Here is a 16,726-nt window from a genome sequence, read left to right as displayed (position 1 = left end):
ACATCACTGGTGCAAGGATGAGAAATGGGCTTCCCCGTAGTGGAGCTGAAACAGTCTTATTCACCAAGCACTGTTAAACAGCAACATGCTGTAAGCAAACCAGCTGTGACTTCGCTGGAGTAGATACCCTTGGCTATGCAAAAAATAGCAGGACATCTGTAGTCAGCTGGTAGAAATTCTCCACTTCTTGCAGCTGTGATGTAGGATTTTGGTTTAAGATTTGTATGGCAAGTGACCTTTGGTTGTTACCATAATAGATTGACCACAGTGCTTGGTGTAGTGCAAAAATAACTGCTGAAATGCCTGGTAAAATACAAAGATGATAGAATAGTTCAGCATAGTGCATTTTGCTAGTTCACTCCGAAAAATAAAGATGAGACCACACTGATGACCTTCCTTTACTCTTAGTACTTGAGCATTCTGAAATTTAACCATACACATGTCCTCTTGTTTATGGTTTTGAATGTTTGAGCCTGTTTGTGAAGCTGACCTCTGGAACAAATCTTTGTTAAGACATTAATGTAGACTGTTAAAATACTGTTTATCAGTAAGTGTTCTCTACAGAGTGTTCTGTAATATCACTAAAATACTTTCAGCTTTTAAAACTTCCTGTGTTTTTGTACCTATAATAAAACTGTTTTGCTAGCAGAGTTTGCAAAGCCACTTTAGGACCGGTATCAATAGTTCTGTTAAGCTTTGTGGCCTCTAAGAGGCCAGAAACTTCCTTCCCTGTACCTCAATCTTTAACAGTTACTCCTTGACATTTCATTTGATTTCAGTTATACTTAATTTTAGCTGAGGCTTTAGTTGACCACTAATATCCATGACAATGTCATAGCATCATAAAAAAAAAAATGCTGCAAGCCTGGTCTTGCTGAAGATGAGTATTTTCCTGGTTAGGATTTTTAGTTGTCTTATAATTCCTTTTTTTTTTTTTTTTTTTTTTTTTTTAATAAGAAAGCAGAGGAAGAAACCAAAAACTTGCAGTTTTGGAGTATTAAGGATAAAAACCTTCAAGTTTCTTTGAAGAGGGTGGTTTGGTATACTTTTTGGGTTGTCTTGGTGTGGAGAGAAAGAAGAGATCTTCGTACTGCTAAAATGTGCTCAAACTAGAAAGATCCTGTAATGGATCTGTGTTTGAGGGTAACCAAATCTAGAGAAGCTTCTCTCTGTAGCAAGTTGGTGGAAGATGTGACCTGTAAAATTGATTGGCTTGCTTCTTGTGCTCAGAGCAACTGTATAAATGTATTGAATCAAAATGGGCTGATATTATTCCAAGTTATTGGAACTGAAAATATAGAATGTGTAATAAATTCTAAATTTATTACTGTTTTATTCGAAGTCTCCATGTTAAGAGTTTTAAACTAAACCTAAAACCATTTGCTTGTTAGTTTAGAAACTGAGGTTGAACTGTTAGAATAAAGGATGAGCTGAAAAACATATTTCTAAAGAAGGGGGTATTTGCCTTTGTCACTTTTCCAGCCATAACTAATAATGTGAGAAAACATTTCTGAGCATGTGGAAATGAGCAAATAGCTCCTGGACTATGTAATATAATTAAAATCTAAAGTAGTGGGGACATCTATCCATTGGTCTAAGAAATAATTATGGTGTGCACTCTGAACATAGATTGCACCTTTTGGGATGCTTTTAAAAGAAAATTTCTACAAATGATGTACTGTATATAAGCAGTTTAAAATGGAGATCTGGAATTCTACTTTTGTTGCTCTGCAAGCTTTGTAACTGGCTAACCGAAAAGGTTTTGTTTCCTTTCAGTGATTCATTATTTATGCTTGGAGTTGAGTTACATTTGTTTCTGTATGTAAATTATTGAAAAGTCGTCTTTAAAGCAGAGGAGCTAATTGTCTATAATCAAGCATTGTTTTTCTGCTGTTATTTCCAAATTACTGCACATAAGACTTTACCTTAACAGGATGGACGACATTGGAATATGAAGAAAAATTCTCTTGCCTTCTTAAGCAGCTTTTGCATTTTGCACATGGTAAAAACATGCCAGTGTGAATGTAATCATTCTTGTTTACTCAATTATAGTCTTGAAGGAATATGGAATTACAGGCATGTAGGGGTCTTTAGAATTTGTGAAGACTCTTCTGAAAGTAGTATAAATGATTATTTTTAATGCTATACCAGTAAAAATGCATTAATAACAATTCTTGTGAACTACATCTAATTCCTTACTGATTCTGCTCTCTGGATAAGGAATATTAGATATATAGTTTCCTTATCAATTTGTTTTTTGGCTAATTCAAATTTCAACAAAATTCAAAGGAAAACCTATTTTATATGGCAGGGATGGAACAAGAGCAGACAGTATGCACAAGAAGAATTCTGTTCTTTATGGAGATGTAAAATCAATTACATTCTAATACATAAACAGTCTTTAATTTTGTTACTTCATAATGTTTTACAAATTCTGAGGTTTTATTAGAGTCAGTGGATTTTTAATGTACTTTAGTTATTGAGGAGAAGTGCAACTTTTAGGGTTTTTAATTGCATTTTTGTAATTAGATTTAAAACAAACAGAAAAGCTAAACTTCCCTTCCCCCCCCCTTTTTTTTTTCTAACTTAGTGTGCATTTGTAGCATCAGTTCCATGCTGTATTCCTCCTCTAAGCCTTTGTGATCCTGGGAGGAAAAGTTATAGGGTATAGTGAGAATGCTCTTGATGCGAGGCTGTTTCCTCCCTGTGTGTGTCTTGCTTCCCTGGATCTAACATGAGTAGTTGTCTTATGCAGTGTCTAATAACATACTATGTGCTTAATAAAAAGGAAAACTTAATCAGCCCTCATTTCCTTCATCAGTTTCTGTGGCTTTCAAAATTGTCTTCTCAGCTCTTCCACATTATAATAGATCTTGAAAGGTGGGTACAAGAAGAAGAAATGATTGATTGAAAATGACAGTAAATAAGATTGTATGTAAAGTTAGAAAAATGTTTTAACACTAAGGGTTTTTTGTTTGTTTTCTAAAAATAATACCATTTTTAGTGCACCAATATAACTTCAGAGGTCATTTGTTAGAGCTGTTTTATTTGTAGATAAGTAAGTAAACCTTGTAAACACTTCGAAGAAGGTCAAAGTTACCTTGCAAGGCAAATAAACGAGAGAATAATAGTCTAGCTTTCAGCATCAAGATTTAAACACAGTATTCACTTATTTCTAACATAACTCTGAATTCTGAATATTTCATTTGGAAAAACCTGTTTCTTTGGTGCCATGCTTCAAGACTTCAGATTTTGCAAGGATTGCTTTCCAGGGATGCCAGGGTTGTGTATGTTTGGGATTTGTGTGTGTGTGTGTAGTTGTTTTTGTTTTGTATTGTTGTCTAACATGGAGCAGCATTTTAAATTAGATTTATTTGTGTATTAGTGAACCATGAAGGGGCATGCTGTGTTGCTCAGGTATAACAGTAGTGATGACCATGTGTTTTATAGTCTCTTCCAAGACAATATTCTTGTCTCAGTAGTTGATACCACTTGAATTTTGCTATTTTTCATGGAGAAACATTTTAATGTTTTGTACATCTGGAATGGCTCAAGTGTAAGATGTAATCATCCTTCATACTGGAATTTTTTTACATAAGTAAAAGCAGCAGAACAGGTGAAGCTTGGGTCTGAGGGTGAAGTTCTAATGATTTGATTTTCTAACACCTAATAAGAAGTAGAATGATGTTGCAGCTTTTCCTTCAATGCAGAGGAGGCAGTACTATACCTCAACAACATCTCCGAATGATCAGAGATGGTTCTTCTGGCAGGCTCCTTTGAGGCTGGGAATTCAGATTGGGGACCCAAAGGTGTGCATTTGGAGTAGGAAGGAAAGCAACTTCAGGTTTTATTTGGATCACAAAGCAGTGAAATACCCATGGCCTGTTATTGACAGACTATGGAGTTATAGAAAGACAATATCAGTATATGTGCTATAGTTCTTTAAACAAAAATCAAAATGACATCTAACTTGAAACAAAATGTGAGTTTGACATTTTTGGGCAAATGGAAGACTCATAAGACCACTTAGTCTTGTGGAGAGTCAAATCAATCATGCCTAGAGGCAGAGTGCTGGAGTTGTATCTAGGCTGGTGCCTTTCCTACCTGCTGATATTCATGGTTGCTGTTGTTCAAAGCACTTCAGCTTCCTCCAGGTGGCTGTTGTGCACATAAGGCAGCCCAGTTTCTGTTGGATGAAAATTAAGATCAAGCTTAAAGTAATTGCCTCTGTTATTTTCCAGTAATTTCCTCTAAATCCTGGAAATGTCTCCTCTTGGGCTGGTGCATAGCTAGCTCAGAAAGTAGAGATAAGTTTAGTGTTCACATTTTATGATGGTGACTGGGATAGTTGAAAGTAAACAACAAAAAGGGGTCCTACTAACAAATTCCACTGCTCCCCTTCTGAGACATAATTCTAACTCCATGTAGACTTACTTGATTTTTTTTTTTTCCCTTAAACAATACCCAGGAAAATTATTTGAAAAGCAAAACCAGAGTGGAGACAAGCAATTACAGTACTAGAATGTCATATTAATGCCACCTGTGGAAATGATTAACAACTATGGATTATGGTGCCATCAGTATGGTAAAGCTCTCTGACAGTGTGCTGTGGGCACATGAGTAGTTGAAGCAATGCTGTTGAATAGGAAAGAAAACTACCAGTTGTAACTGTTATTATAGCTGTTGTAGTTGTGTGATGGTGAGAGCCCATAGGTTTTTGTGTAGTGTGATCCAGACAATATTAGGAATAGATGTCTTGGTATGAGCCAGTAGCAGCTTCTTACGCTGTGGTGCTTCAGTTACTTTCCAAGCTCTTGAATAGACCTATTGAAACATTTTTGAGTGTCATTTCAAAGTGTTAATATGTGTTCCAGTGTGGTTATATAAAGCTAGCAAGGAAAGAAACCTTGCAACTTTTCCACTGGGCTTTTGTAAATTAAAGCTTAATTTGATGAACTAATTTAATACTTCTCTCCCATAGGCCATTTAATAGAAAACACTTTTCAGTTCTAAAGTTTAGGCCTTTTTTTGAAAGGAATTTTGAAGTTTTTGAATGGATTTTGAGATTCTCTACCAGAATGCTATTGACTTTTCAGTCCATATCAATGGATTACTTTTCCTGGCATCAGTGAGACTCATGAATATTGTAAGCAGCAACAAATAAATCAAATCTAGTACGCTTCCTGCAGTTCAGTGAGCGCAACTTCCAAGCATTCACAGATGCTGTTCCTTAACAGGGCTTTTGTAAGGCTTTACTGTTGTCAACAACACATCAGATGTGATGCTGTTAGCTGCCAAAACAATGTATTAGAAGTGTCCTTCCATCTTCAGCAAAGCTTCTTTGTAAACCTTCCATTCCTCTCTCTTGGATTAGAATTCCTGTGTGAGGTTTATGCTGACATGGTATCAAGTCTGACCGACTTTTTGCCTTCACAAGAAGCAGACCTGAATAAATCTTATTTAATAAAAGAAGAGTTGTCTAATTTCACTTATATATTCATAAAAAGTGAAATAAATCTTTGCTTAATTCCGTACACCAAAGAATATTAAAAAACCTCAACCCCTCAGGATTCATTATGGTGGTTTGTTTTAGTGTTATATTTGTTTAAAAAAAAATAATTGAAAAATAAAGTCTCATTAGAGCCATGATCATGCTTCAATCTGTTGTACACAAATATTAATTAAAATCTTCTGTTTACATGTTTTTCCTTTTTAAATCTGCCAGCTTCCTGGTTAATCATTAAGCAGCTTTGCTACAGTGACAGATTGATATCTATGTTAAAGACATATATCTTTTTAACTCCTATAAGTGCCAGAAACCATGGAGCTGAACTGCATGGTAATCCTGGTGGTATTCCATAGCATATGCAGAAACTCTAATAGCTGTGGGTATCCATGAAGGCAGGATGCATGAGCTGTTTGCTGTTTTAGGAATGGTACTCCAGAATATATTTTCCTGCATATTTGCATTGTGGACAAAAAAATCTGCTCCAATTAAGTTCAAATACAGTCATATTTGAATATACTGTCATAGCAGTTGCAGATTTAAGCCTGTACTATAGCATTTAATGACATGCTAGTCTTTAAAATACTTTGTATTTTCTTGATGATTCTTTGAACACTGCTCCTTCCCTCCTGAAGACAATGTAAAGCACTGTGAAAAATTGACCTGTGCTTGTAAAGTGAGCCTCTGTTATTTACATAAACACGCTTTTACAGGTGGGTTTATTTATTTATTATTTTATGGATGGACCTGTTCATTTCCCTAATGATATGCATTCCTGGGATTGACCACGGACAGAATCTTTTCAAGATGTTAGTAGCATGACTTGTTTTCCTCAGCCCTTTCTTCCAGGTCAGTAGTTGGTGTTCTGGGTGCTTGCTTTGTTTCCATGGGTATGGACCAAGATACTGCAGGTTTCCCTGTTGGGGAACAGAGTTGCAGGGTGCATAGGTCATCACCAGTGCTTACTAGAACACTTTGTATTAATGAAGCTATTATTAATAACAACAGCTTGAATTCATTAATGGCAGGTAACTATTCATACTGTGCAAGTAGTTATCCCCAAGCATTCTTACTGAGCTTACAGCCTGGTAGACCTGTACAGAAGTGGAAGAGTGTAGTGATGTAGCCACAGCTTTCCAAGTTACCCAAAGCAGTGTGTGCTGGTGGCTTCATACAGAGCATGTAGTCTTGGTGTGCTGAGTTTCTCGGTTCTCCTGGATTCCAGAGGAACACTAGTGTTGAGTTCACTGGTTCTTAGGAGACTTTCACACTTTATCAACATCTGATTCTGCTTCTCTCCAGCTCGCTGTTTTCTGGTGGCTAGGTCTTCAGCTGAATACAAGTATCTGTAGAGTCCATTCAGGCAAACTTGCACAGAAGGGATTTTTGTGACAGACATTTACTTGTTTCCCAGATAACAAAAAGCATTCTGGGAACTGAAAAGATAGTTTGTATTTGAAAGCTATGCAATGTCTTACAAAGACTAACAGTTGCTAATTGTGAAACTATGCTGCCTGGTCAGAAACTCTGACAGTGCTGGAATTTAAGAGTGACTGTTCTTTTCAGGCAGATTGTGTTTGTTGGAGCACGCTACTTTTATCTGGGCAAAGCCAAGATAAAGACTTGTTTTCTGTGCACAAATGTGAATGCATCCAATTTGTGGAGGAAATGTATTTTAAAATAAAGCAAATGCTTTAGATAATGAATAAATATGGGGATCTCTTTCCTGAGGAAGAGTATGAAAACTATGAAATTAGCTAGGTAGCACTGCAGAAAAATGTCTTCCAATAAAAGTGCTCCATATTCTGTTGTTCAGAGGTCAACTTGTAAGCATCCTGAGAAGTAACATTACAGATTATTTAACTTCAAACTTTTAGTCATAAGGTTCTGGAAAGTAACTTTCCAATATCAGAATAAATGCACTTCTCACATTTTCAAAGTACTTGTACATAGCACAGTTTGTGGGAGGTTGTGATCAGAGACAAGCAATACATTTTTGTATCTAGACAATGGGTGTCTAGGTCTTGTGATGCTTGGCTTTCTAAGAAGTAGTAGAGCAATGCAGTCATCTGTCTGATGGAGTGTAATTGCTTTAGACAGTGGCAAAGGTTATCTGTTAAACTGAAGCTGCGTGTATGTTCCCAGGTTTTCTAGTCCATGTTATGAGAGTTGAAGGTGTGAAGAGTGCAGAAAATCATAGCAGATGTAATAGGTCACCATTTCTTTTTTAAATCTGTAAGTTACATGGTGATTTTCATCTGTTTTCAGTCTCCAAATAGCTCCTTAAGATATATTGAAACAAACCCCAAAGAAGAGAGCTGGTACATGCTGCTAACTTACATTTAACAAAGTGTGGTATTGCGAAAAGAGCTCTGATGTTGCAAAAAGTAGCTTAGAATTCAGAGGTAAAACTGTGTGTGAAGTACAGATACATTAGTATCAAATCACCTGTAGTAAAAGGTGATCCACTTCAAGGTAATTATTTTAAAGTATAAGAGAAAGCTAAGGTAGCACACCATCCATTTGCTGAGCAGTATCTCTCTCCAGTGGTGGACCTGATTTAAAGAAATGCTAAGTCAATACAAATATAATTTGTTTATATGGTTGCATTAAACAAAAAGAAAACTTTCCTCTCTTTTCAGAAATTTTTTCACTAAAAGGACAAAGGAACTCAAACCTGCTGTCCAAAGTGCTCCTGGTTGGAAGTTGTTTGGAAAAGTCCCACCCAGAGAAAACCTTCCAAAAGATTCAAAAATAATTCAGCAGGTGAGTAAACTCTAATTAAACCCCAACTTTTAAAGATTAGTGTGTAGATACTGCAGGTTTCTGCTGTTATCTCCACTTCATTACTACGCAACCATAGGATGACCTGGGAAGATGATTTTGGGGCTTTGTCTAAAGAGCAGTAGTTACTGAAGGAGTGTGAGTTCTATGATTATCTAGTACATTCTTCAGTACATTGTGGTGCTTGTAAAGGAGCTGTATCTTCAAAAAGTATTTAAGCTGTTTAGATAAAAACATCAGAACTTGTATTAATTTCCTGTAAAATTTTGACTTAGTTAACATGCTACAATTTTTTTCATGGTAAATTGATTATGAAATACTCTAGTTTGCCTTTATGAAGTTCAGTTCTGAATGACTTTTGTGTGTTTTGTGCAATAAACACATGGTCATACTTGTATATTCACCTTTTCTTCAAACTAGATATGTCTAGTAGTTCTTGGGTATTCTAGTGTTACAGAACTGGATTTTTTTTTTTTTTTGTTTGTGGGGTTTTTGTTTGTTGATTGGTTTTGTGTTTGTTGGGGTTTTTTGTTGTTTTGTTGGGTTTTTGGTTTGGTTTTTTGGGTTTTTTCCCTCATCTAATTTATCTTGCTAGTCATCCTTGCCTGGAATACTTACTATCTGAATAAATTGTGACTAAGTCCTTAGAACTCTGAAACATGTAGTCGTTTCATTTATACCTTGAGTGAGAATAAAAGTCCTTTTGTTTCAAAATGGTACTGCATGCTGAACTTGTTTTGAAGTAACTGGAGCGCTACAGAGAAGTATTTCTGATTTCCTTCCCCTGATAGCAAGTTGCACTTCCATATATTTGTTTGTGTTAGAGTCTGTCTTTAATTTGATAAAATAATAATAATACGGCATGATCTTTAAATACGAGCAATTGATCATGTGTAATTAACTTCCTGTTAACTTGCAATCCTGAACTTGAAAGATTTGTTGACATAAATGTGAATGTCCCTTGGTTTGGTGAAAACAGTAACTTGAATCTCTTGAGAGCTGTTTTCTCTTTGTCTCCTTAAATTCCGTATAAACTCATGTGTTTAGCAGGTGCAACTGCCTGTGAATGAATTAGTGTTCAGCCATCTTCTAGAAGGAGCTTTGTGGTGAAGATGGCCTTTTGGGAGCAACTAAAGTGCAAAATGAGAGGTTCTTTTTGAAGGACTTTTAAAGGGACTGGCCACACAATGAAATGTAGGCAAATCATGAGATTACAGCGAGTGTTATTTACTCTGAACTAAAATGGATGCTTTTTAAAAGTTGTCAAATACCATTTTCCTTATTTAAATAGTTTAAATGCAAGTTTTCTTTAGTTTACTTGCAGATGAATGTTGTTGGCCTTGTTCTTTGAAATTACTGTGGTAAAAATCCAGATGTCTCTGCCGTCCTAAGAAATGGAGAATGTGCACAATGCTGCCAGTCATCTGCTTTGAGTTTTCTAGTAATGAAGATGTTTGTTCTGGACACAAAGTCATAATCTGCAGAAATATTCTTGTTTTATTATCCTGTTGTCTCTGAGTGACTGCTTTTCTTTTCAACTGTAGTGTTTCCATTTATTTTAACTTCTCCAAAGTGGCAGGACAGCAAATATGTTAAACCTGTATATTGTCTTCAAACATGATTGAGTTGGTTCTAGCCACTAGTCATGTAGTTTGTGTTATAATTGCTGACAGATTAGGGTCACTATTGGATTTATATAATCTCTAGTAATGTGATAGTAATAGCTAATATTTTTAGCTTTTAATTTAGCTAAGGCATCATGAGTTAAAATATCAAAGGGGGATCCAGATTGATGGTGTATTCTGCACAGTTGTATCTATTTTACCTAAGAAAATGTGATTATTAAATTGAGAGGTGACCCTAATGTCTCCATATTTGACATGTCAAATGCCTTGCCTATATGTTTAAAGTTAACATTATAGGTCCTTGTCCTTTAAAGAAAAGCCAATGGTTTATTTTCTCAAAAATGTTCAAATTTGCCAGGATGGCTATGGATTAGAATGAATAGAGAAAGGCATACTTGGTTATTGAAGATCAGTGGAAAACAGTATCTTTGCTTTGAATGGCTGATTGACATCCCTAGGCTAAACTGCTCACTATGCAGGAGATGAGTGAAAAGAATATAGGCAAGAATGCAGTTATGAGGACATGAAGAAGTTGATAGAAAGATGATTAGAGCTTAGTATGTTCTGTTCACAAGTGATTCTGTGAACCTGGCAGAATACTTCATATCCTACACGGAATGTCTCTACAAACCTCCACATTGACTTTCTATATTGAAGTCAAGGTATCAAGTGTGATCTGAAACACTAATATCCCATTTCCCCCTATTTTTAGCTATCTGTGGCCAGAAAAATGGCTACTCACTGTTCATTAACTTTTGTAAAATGAGCTTCTGGGTGTAAGACTGCAAGTAGAACAGGCTTAAGCTGTAGGCAAGCTGCCTGTGAGGGAGTTTATGGCACTTTCCTCAACAGCTATAGGCATTCTGCATGGTTGAATACAAAATTCTGTGACTTTACTGATGCCATTGGTGAGGGAGGGTGCAAATAAACCCTGGGTTAAGGAAAAACTCAGTAATGAATCGGCATCCTTCAGATGAAAAATGAGATCTTTAAGAAGCCATTTTGCAAGAAATATTAGCTCATAACAGAAAAGCCTTTGTAATTAATAGGGTAAAGGTAATACTTATGTCAAAGGTTATAGCAATATTGTAAATCTTAAAGGACCTCCCTGTTAGTGAAATAAGAAAACTGTTTGCATCATTGTAGATTCATAGTCAAAGAGATGGTAGGGCTCACATGCCCCATTTCTGTCCTGGCTGATGGAAGCTTCTTTTATTCGCTTCCTTTTGTTGAGGATGATGTAGTAAATAGATAATTACATTTAAATGAATGCATATGTCTTCCAGTCACTGTCTGTCAACTAGACATTGCTGTATATGCCTCTGCAGAGAAGTCAGGTAGTGATCCTAAAGTCTTGAATAAATTTCAAGAAGATCTGGAAACTTAATTTGGGGTACTGTTTCAGACGTTTTTCAGACAACAGTGCTAGCTACCTCTGCCTTTAGAGACCCTCTAATGAATATTATTGTAAATAATTTCTTTGCAAGTTTCTTAGCATAGGTAGAAGATGATAAATATTTTAGTTGAAAAACAGTCTGTGGGGCTTGCATAGCTGGGGAGATGGCAGAGTCCTCTGCAGCTGTGTTGCCATCAGCATGCTTTGGGCGAGATGCTCTAGCTCAAACTGGGTCAGAGGTTGAAAGTTTTTGGCAGCTGCATCTCTGCTCACAGCTGCTGGCATGCTTGACTCTCCTTGGATTTAGAGCTGCCTAAGCAGGATGTGATTGAGGCCAACTCTTTTGCTGGACATCTCCCTCCTCTGGCTTCCTTCCTTCACAGCTTTTTAAAAAGAGAAAAGAGTAACTCCTTGGGACTGCAAATGTCAAATATATTTGATGGTTTTAGGAAATGTGCCTTTCTTTTTTTTTTTTCATGAACTACACCTAATAAAACTGGATATTATAAGAAGTACGTGGTCATTAATAATTGGTTTGGTGAATTATTTTCATTCTGTACAGAAATCTGCTTTAAATTAGATTGCTGAAATACTTTAATGCAGAAGCATTTAAGGCAGAAACTGACTTGTGGGCTGATGTGCAACATTTTGGTGTGTGCTGACTAAAGTGCAAGTTCTGTTTAAAAATGCAAGCTCAATTTAATTTTTTGTGCTTATGGTTAAAGAGAAGAGCTTTTAATCTACGATCAAAATGGTTCTGAGTATCAAACCATTTAAGTTTAACTCTTGCTTTTTATTAAAGAAGTCTTGAATACTTTTATTAATTTTGTTTAAAGCAGCATGGTGATTTTTTTTCTAATATGCCCAAATTAAAGTAAGCCCCAAATATGTAAATACACATCACAATATAAAGAAAGTAATACATATACAAATTGTTAGCAGGTTTAACAAAGTACTGTCCGTGACAGACTTAGGAGAATGAGGGGGATAAAAAATCTTTTCTATTTAAGCCTGACATACTACGAAAAGCTTGCAGTGATTTAGAAATGATGACTTATTCAGAAGTGAACTAAAGCCATCTTTTCCAAAAGCTGTCACCCTGTGTACAAAATGGAAGGTGTTCATTTTAGGTAGTCCACTAAATACTAACTCTGATTTTGATGACTGGGTCACTGTTCTACAACTAACCTCTGAAAATACTATTTTTAGGTGGCTCTGAAATCTTAAAAACAAACAAAAGAAGTAAAATTCTGTACTTGAGTACTAAACCCCAGTGTCTTAACTTGCATATTTTTCTGATGGTGTTATCTCCAGTCTGAAATCTAATGGAGAAATTGCATTCACTGAATCAACAGTGGTCCAAGAGTTGTTGGAGGTTTTTCTTTAGAGGAACAGATGCATTTTTAATCTCCTTTTATGTGATTCAGACCTTCTAACTTGCAATATTAACTCTTCCCTCCAATTTTTGTTGTTTAGTTTAACATTGCATAAAGCTCCTAATGCTTAAGAATGGCATTTTTGTCAGCAAATCTAAGGATGTGAATATCTGAAAGAGGTAGTGCTAGATGCTTTTTCAGAGGATTAGATTTTAAACAGGTAGTTATCTAGACAGAGATTGTGTTGACTCTTCTTGCTTTACTACTGGACAGAAGAGAAAGGCAAGATTTCTCCCTGTTTAGCAGGCAGGTAGAAGTATATCGGTAATAAAAAGCCTGGAAATCAGGACAAACAATAAATGGGAGTATTGGTTTGCAAAGAACTTATAACACCTGAATTACAATTTTTCTGCTAGCAGCAGTGAGAAGGTGGTGATGGCTTTCTTTGTAGACACTGTAGTGGTCAGATTCTCAAGAAATGCTCACTGTCTTTCCAGAGTCACACATATAGTCAATAAAATGCTATGCTAGAAGTTAAACAAAGATATTCCCCAGTGTTTTAAACTTTCACTGTGAGAAAATGGTATTGAAATTGGTAAGACCTCACTGAGACCAATGCTAGTACTAGGTTTACCCAGCTGCTTTGACAGGGAAAACTTGTCAAGGGTAGCTCTGTCAGTGCTATGTTGTGGCACAAATGCCTTGAAGACAAGGGAGTCCTCTACTGTGACCATGGGCTTAAGGTTTTGAAATACTGCAGAGATGTTGATTCTGCTAAAGTGAATTCTTCTGATTTGCTTTTTAAAAAAAAAAGAAAAAGGAAAAAAGAAGTCCTTGAGGTCAGCTATGAAGAGTATTGAGGCAAACTTTCTCTTCCTAGAGCTTGAAAAAGAAGCTCTATAAGAGCATTATATGTATTTTCATTTTATCTTTGGAAGTTGCTGAATTTTGGGAAAGCAAAGAGTATAAAAACATTTTTAGGTAATAAAAATGATAGAACTTATTTTACTTTGTTAGTATAATAATAATTATTATTAATAATATCTTCTGGATCCTCTTTTTGATGGGATGCCTCTCTGTCTATTGGACCTTGTGAATTTCTTTAGCAGAAGACGACAGATAAAAATATTTGGGGTTTTTTATTCTCTTAAAAAGTGAGCATTGCATGTTAAGCAGGCTTATGCTGCTGAGTTTGAGATGCTGTGAAAGCAAAATCATTATCTAGGCAGTATGTATCAAATACTAAAAAGATAGGGTTTAGGAAAAAGATTTACATGGTAAAGGTTCTGTCTTTCATGGACTTTTTTAAAGTGTTGGGCTTTTTAATATAAGCCATATCCTTCTGAGGCTAGGTACTTCACTACTGAAAAGGAGAAAATAGTATGGCAAGGGAGAAGGAAGACTTTAAAATTATTTTCATTAGTCTGAGTTATACATGGTACAAGAGCACTGCAAATATATTCAGAAATAATGTTGAAAGCATAAGAAGCTTATTTTCCTTCTTCCAGGTGCTACAGTGTGCTTAACAGCATGTGTCTTCCCCCCACTGTATGCTGTCTTTAAGCTTGGCTTTTCTATTAGAAAACTGGCTTTGTATTTTGAATGGAAACCTGGAGAGCTGCAGTTGTACAGGGTATCTATCCTGTAGCTGGGCATGGCTTTGCCTGATTGCCTTGTTGCAGTTGTTTCAGATTGCTGTTTTGAATCTTTCTTTTAAGTGACTGCTTCTCAAAGCCTTGGTGTATCTTAGTTCTCATCAGCTCCCCAGTGAGGTTGAGATGTAGCCCACTTCTGAGCTTTCAGTTTAGAAATACTAATTAAAACCTGGCAGACAAGAAGGTTGGGGGACTTAATGGCCCACTCTAAGTCACTGTACTATTTAATGACATTTTCTACCCTCTCATATTGACTCGAAAACCTCAAAATTTGAATTAGAAGGTTCTGTTTAGAAGTTACTCTAGTATTTAGGTTCTTGTGAAATGCTTCTTCAAGTCCAGTTATGTTTCTTTTCCCTTTCTCCACAATGCAAGTACTATTCTTGAACATTCATTTTAAGCTTTAAAGCTAACTAGCTTATAGGTAAAGATGTCCTGTCGTGTTTGAGGTGCAATCTAAGACGAATTTACAAGCAGGGCAAACAGTTTCAGTTTTCTTGTATCAGGTAATAAACAGGGTTTTGTTCTTTTCTCTTTAACAGTGTATCTTTCGAGGCCTGGTGGTTAAGTGTAACTCCTGTGGTTGATGTGGACTAGGGAGGGACAGTGTATCAGACAATGTTTGGGGTTTTTTTTGTCACGCACCTGGTTAAGTGCGGTGAAAAAAGATCTCCCCTTTGGGAGATTGTAGAAAATATAAAACCTCAAACCAGAAAAAAAGTAGTCCAGGAGATGTTTATACACATCATGCTACAAAGTGGAAGTCTTGTTTTTGTGTTTTGAAGGCTGGATAAGAAGGAGGAACAGACCCATCTATGTTTCTTCAAACACAGACTATAAATACGTGTGAATTTAAATTTTGGCTTGCATGTTGCTTAATGGAAATGGTCTTTTCCTTCCTTTATTCACTAAGGCTTTGCTTCTGTTTTTCTCATTAGGATGACAGTTCTGGCAGTCTTGCATCAATATCTGCTCTCAGTCTATTAAACACAGGGGTATGACATTTAATATATATATATATTTTAGTTGTATTCAATAATATGCATGGGACTATGTAGCACTCATCAAAATAGAACAAACATCACATTTTCACAGTAGCATGAATGTTTAATGGCACTAACCATCAATTCATTAGATACCATTAGTAAAATAAACAAACTTAACACATGAATCTCACTAACAACTTAAAATGATAGAGTATTATTATTGCTTATATTGCATGTTCTTAAATAAGGAATAGATATTGCTAGACCTTGAGAGTAATTTACATTCCATGTTTGCTGTGCCTCCTTGCTTGATGGTAAAAGTTGTTAAAAGGTTTAATTCGTAACATTTTTTAACATCTTGTATTAGCTTTGAAATGGTTATCCCTGCCACTAAGTCTCACAAGCTTCTAATAGTGACACTTCAGAACTCCAGATGCTTTTAATCACTATTTCCAATGTGGAATTGGAAACCTAGAAACATGTAGCTGTTGAAACTTTCGTTTTATGTTATGCCTTCTGTTTGCTGTGATTGCTATCTTTCAGAAATTGGTCCAATGGACTTGCCTGTTGCTTTGAAAGTTTTTTATCTAATACCACACTCTGTGTTAAAAAGGAATGGTATAAATTGGCTTTTTAGTTCTGTGGATCTGTTACTTTGGCTTTTGGAAACAGAACAGTCATATAACTGCCAGTTGGTATGTGATGCCTATGGCTCACCTGTGTCTAGCCACTCTCAGCTCTTCTCTTCTGGGTGCAAAGGCCATGGCCTGATGTTCTTCAGTAAACAACAAAAAATGAAACTTGATGCGATGTGTTAAATATCTGGTTGAGGGGAAAAATGAAGTAAATGAACAACTGAAGATGGACGGCATTACTTTGGAAGGTTGATCTATTAACTAACAACTCTTGGTTGTTTCTCATACAATGTGAAGAGTGCTAGCTTTTCCTACTTTGATATAGGTTCTTCCTATGTTGCCTTCAGGTTAGGAAAAAATTTCCTGTTCTCTCTGTCCTAATAGCATCTGGCATTCTTAGTTCTGGGAAAGTGTCTAGCTTATGACTCACAGAATTTTTCAGTGACATCTACTCTTTCAGTAAGCACTTCTTTGCTTATGATCACCTTCTAACCAGTGCCAGCTCAGTAATTTTAATATTTAACCTGAGGACACGTGCACATGATGACATAGGAGAGAATCCTTATGCATTACCAGAAATTCTTCATATATAAATTTTCTAATAGTTTTATTAAAGTTTAGTAAATGGACACCTTCCTAAGCTATTCTGTTAATGCTTCGATTCTGGGTGATCAGCCCAGCTTGAAATGAAGGGAAATAATTTTTTTTTACTATATTTTTAGTCAGCTAGAAAATAATCATACGGATGGTTTTAGAGGCCATC

General features: G+C 36.0%; 1 protein-coding gene across 2 annotated transcripts in view; it reads left to right on the top strand.

The window, feature by feature from the left end:
- TBC1D12 (TBC1 domain family member 12) overlaps positions 1-16,726 on the top strand; it is a 42,216-nt gene that overhangs the window by 7,521 nt on the left and 17,969 nt on the right. For both annotated transcript variants that reach the window (XM_054382196.1, XM_054382195.1), the window contains 2 exons: positions 8,149-8,272; positions 15,281-15,337. In XM_054382196.1, the coding sequence (XP_054238171.1) occupies positions 8,149-8,272; positions 15,281-15,337 (181 nt within the window). The remainder of the gene's footprint in view (positions 1-8,148; positions 8,273-15,280; positions 15,338-16,726) is intronic.

The sequence above is a fragment of the Indicator indicator genome, chromosome 7 (assembly GCF_027791375.1).
Source record: "Indicator indicator isolate 239-I01 chromosome 7, UM_Iind_1.1, whole genome shotgun sequence".
In the NCBI taxonomy this organism is placed as follows: Eukaryota; Metazoa; Chordata; class Aves; order Piciformes; family Indicatoridae; genus Indicator; species Indicator indicator.
The sequence above is the reverse complement of the archived record's forward strand: the minus strand, read 5'-3'. Positions and strand labels throughout refer to the sequence as shown.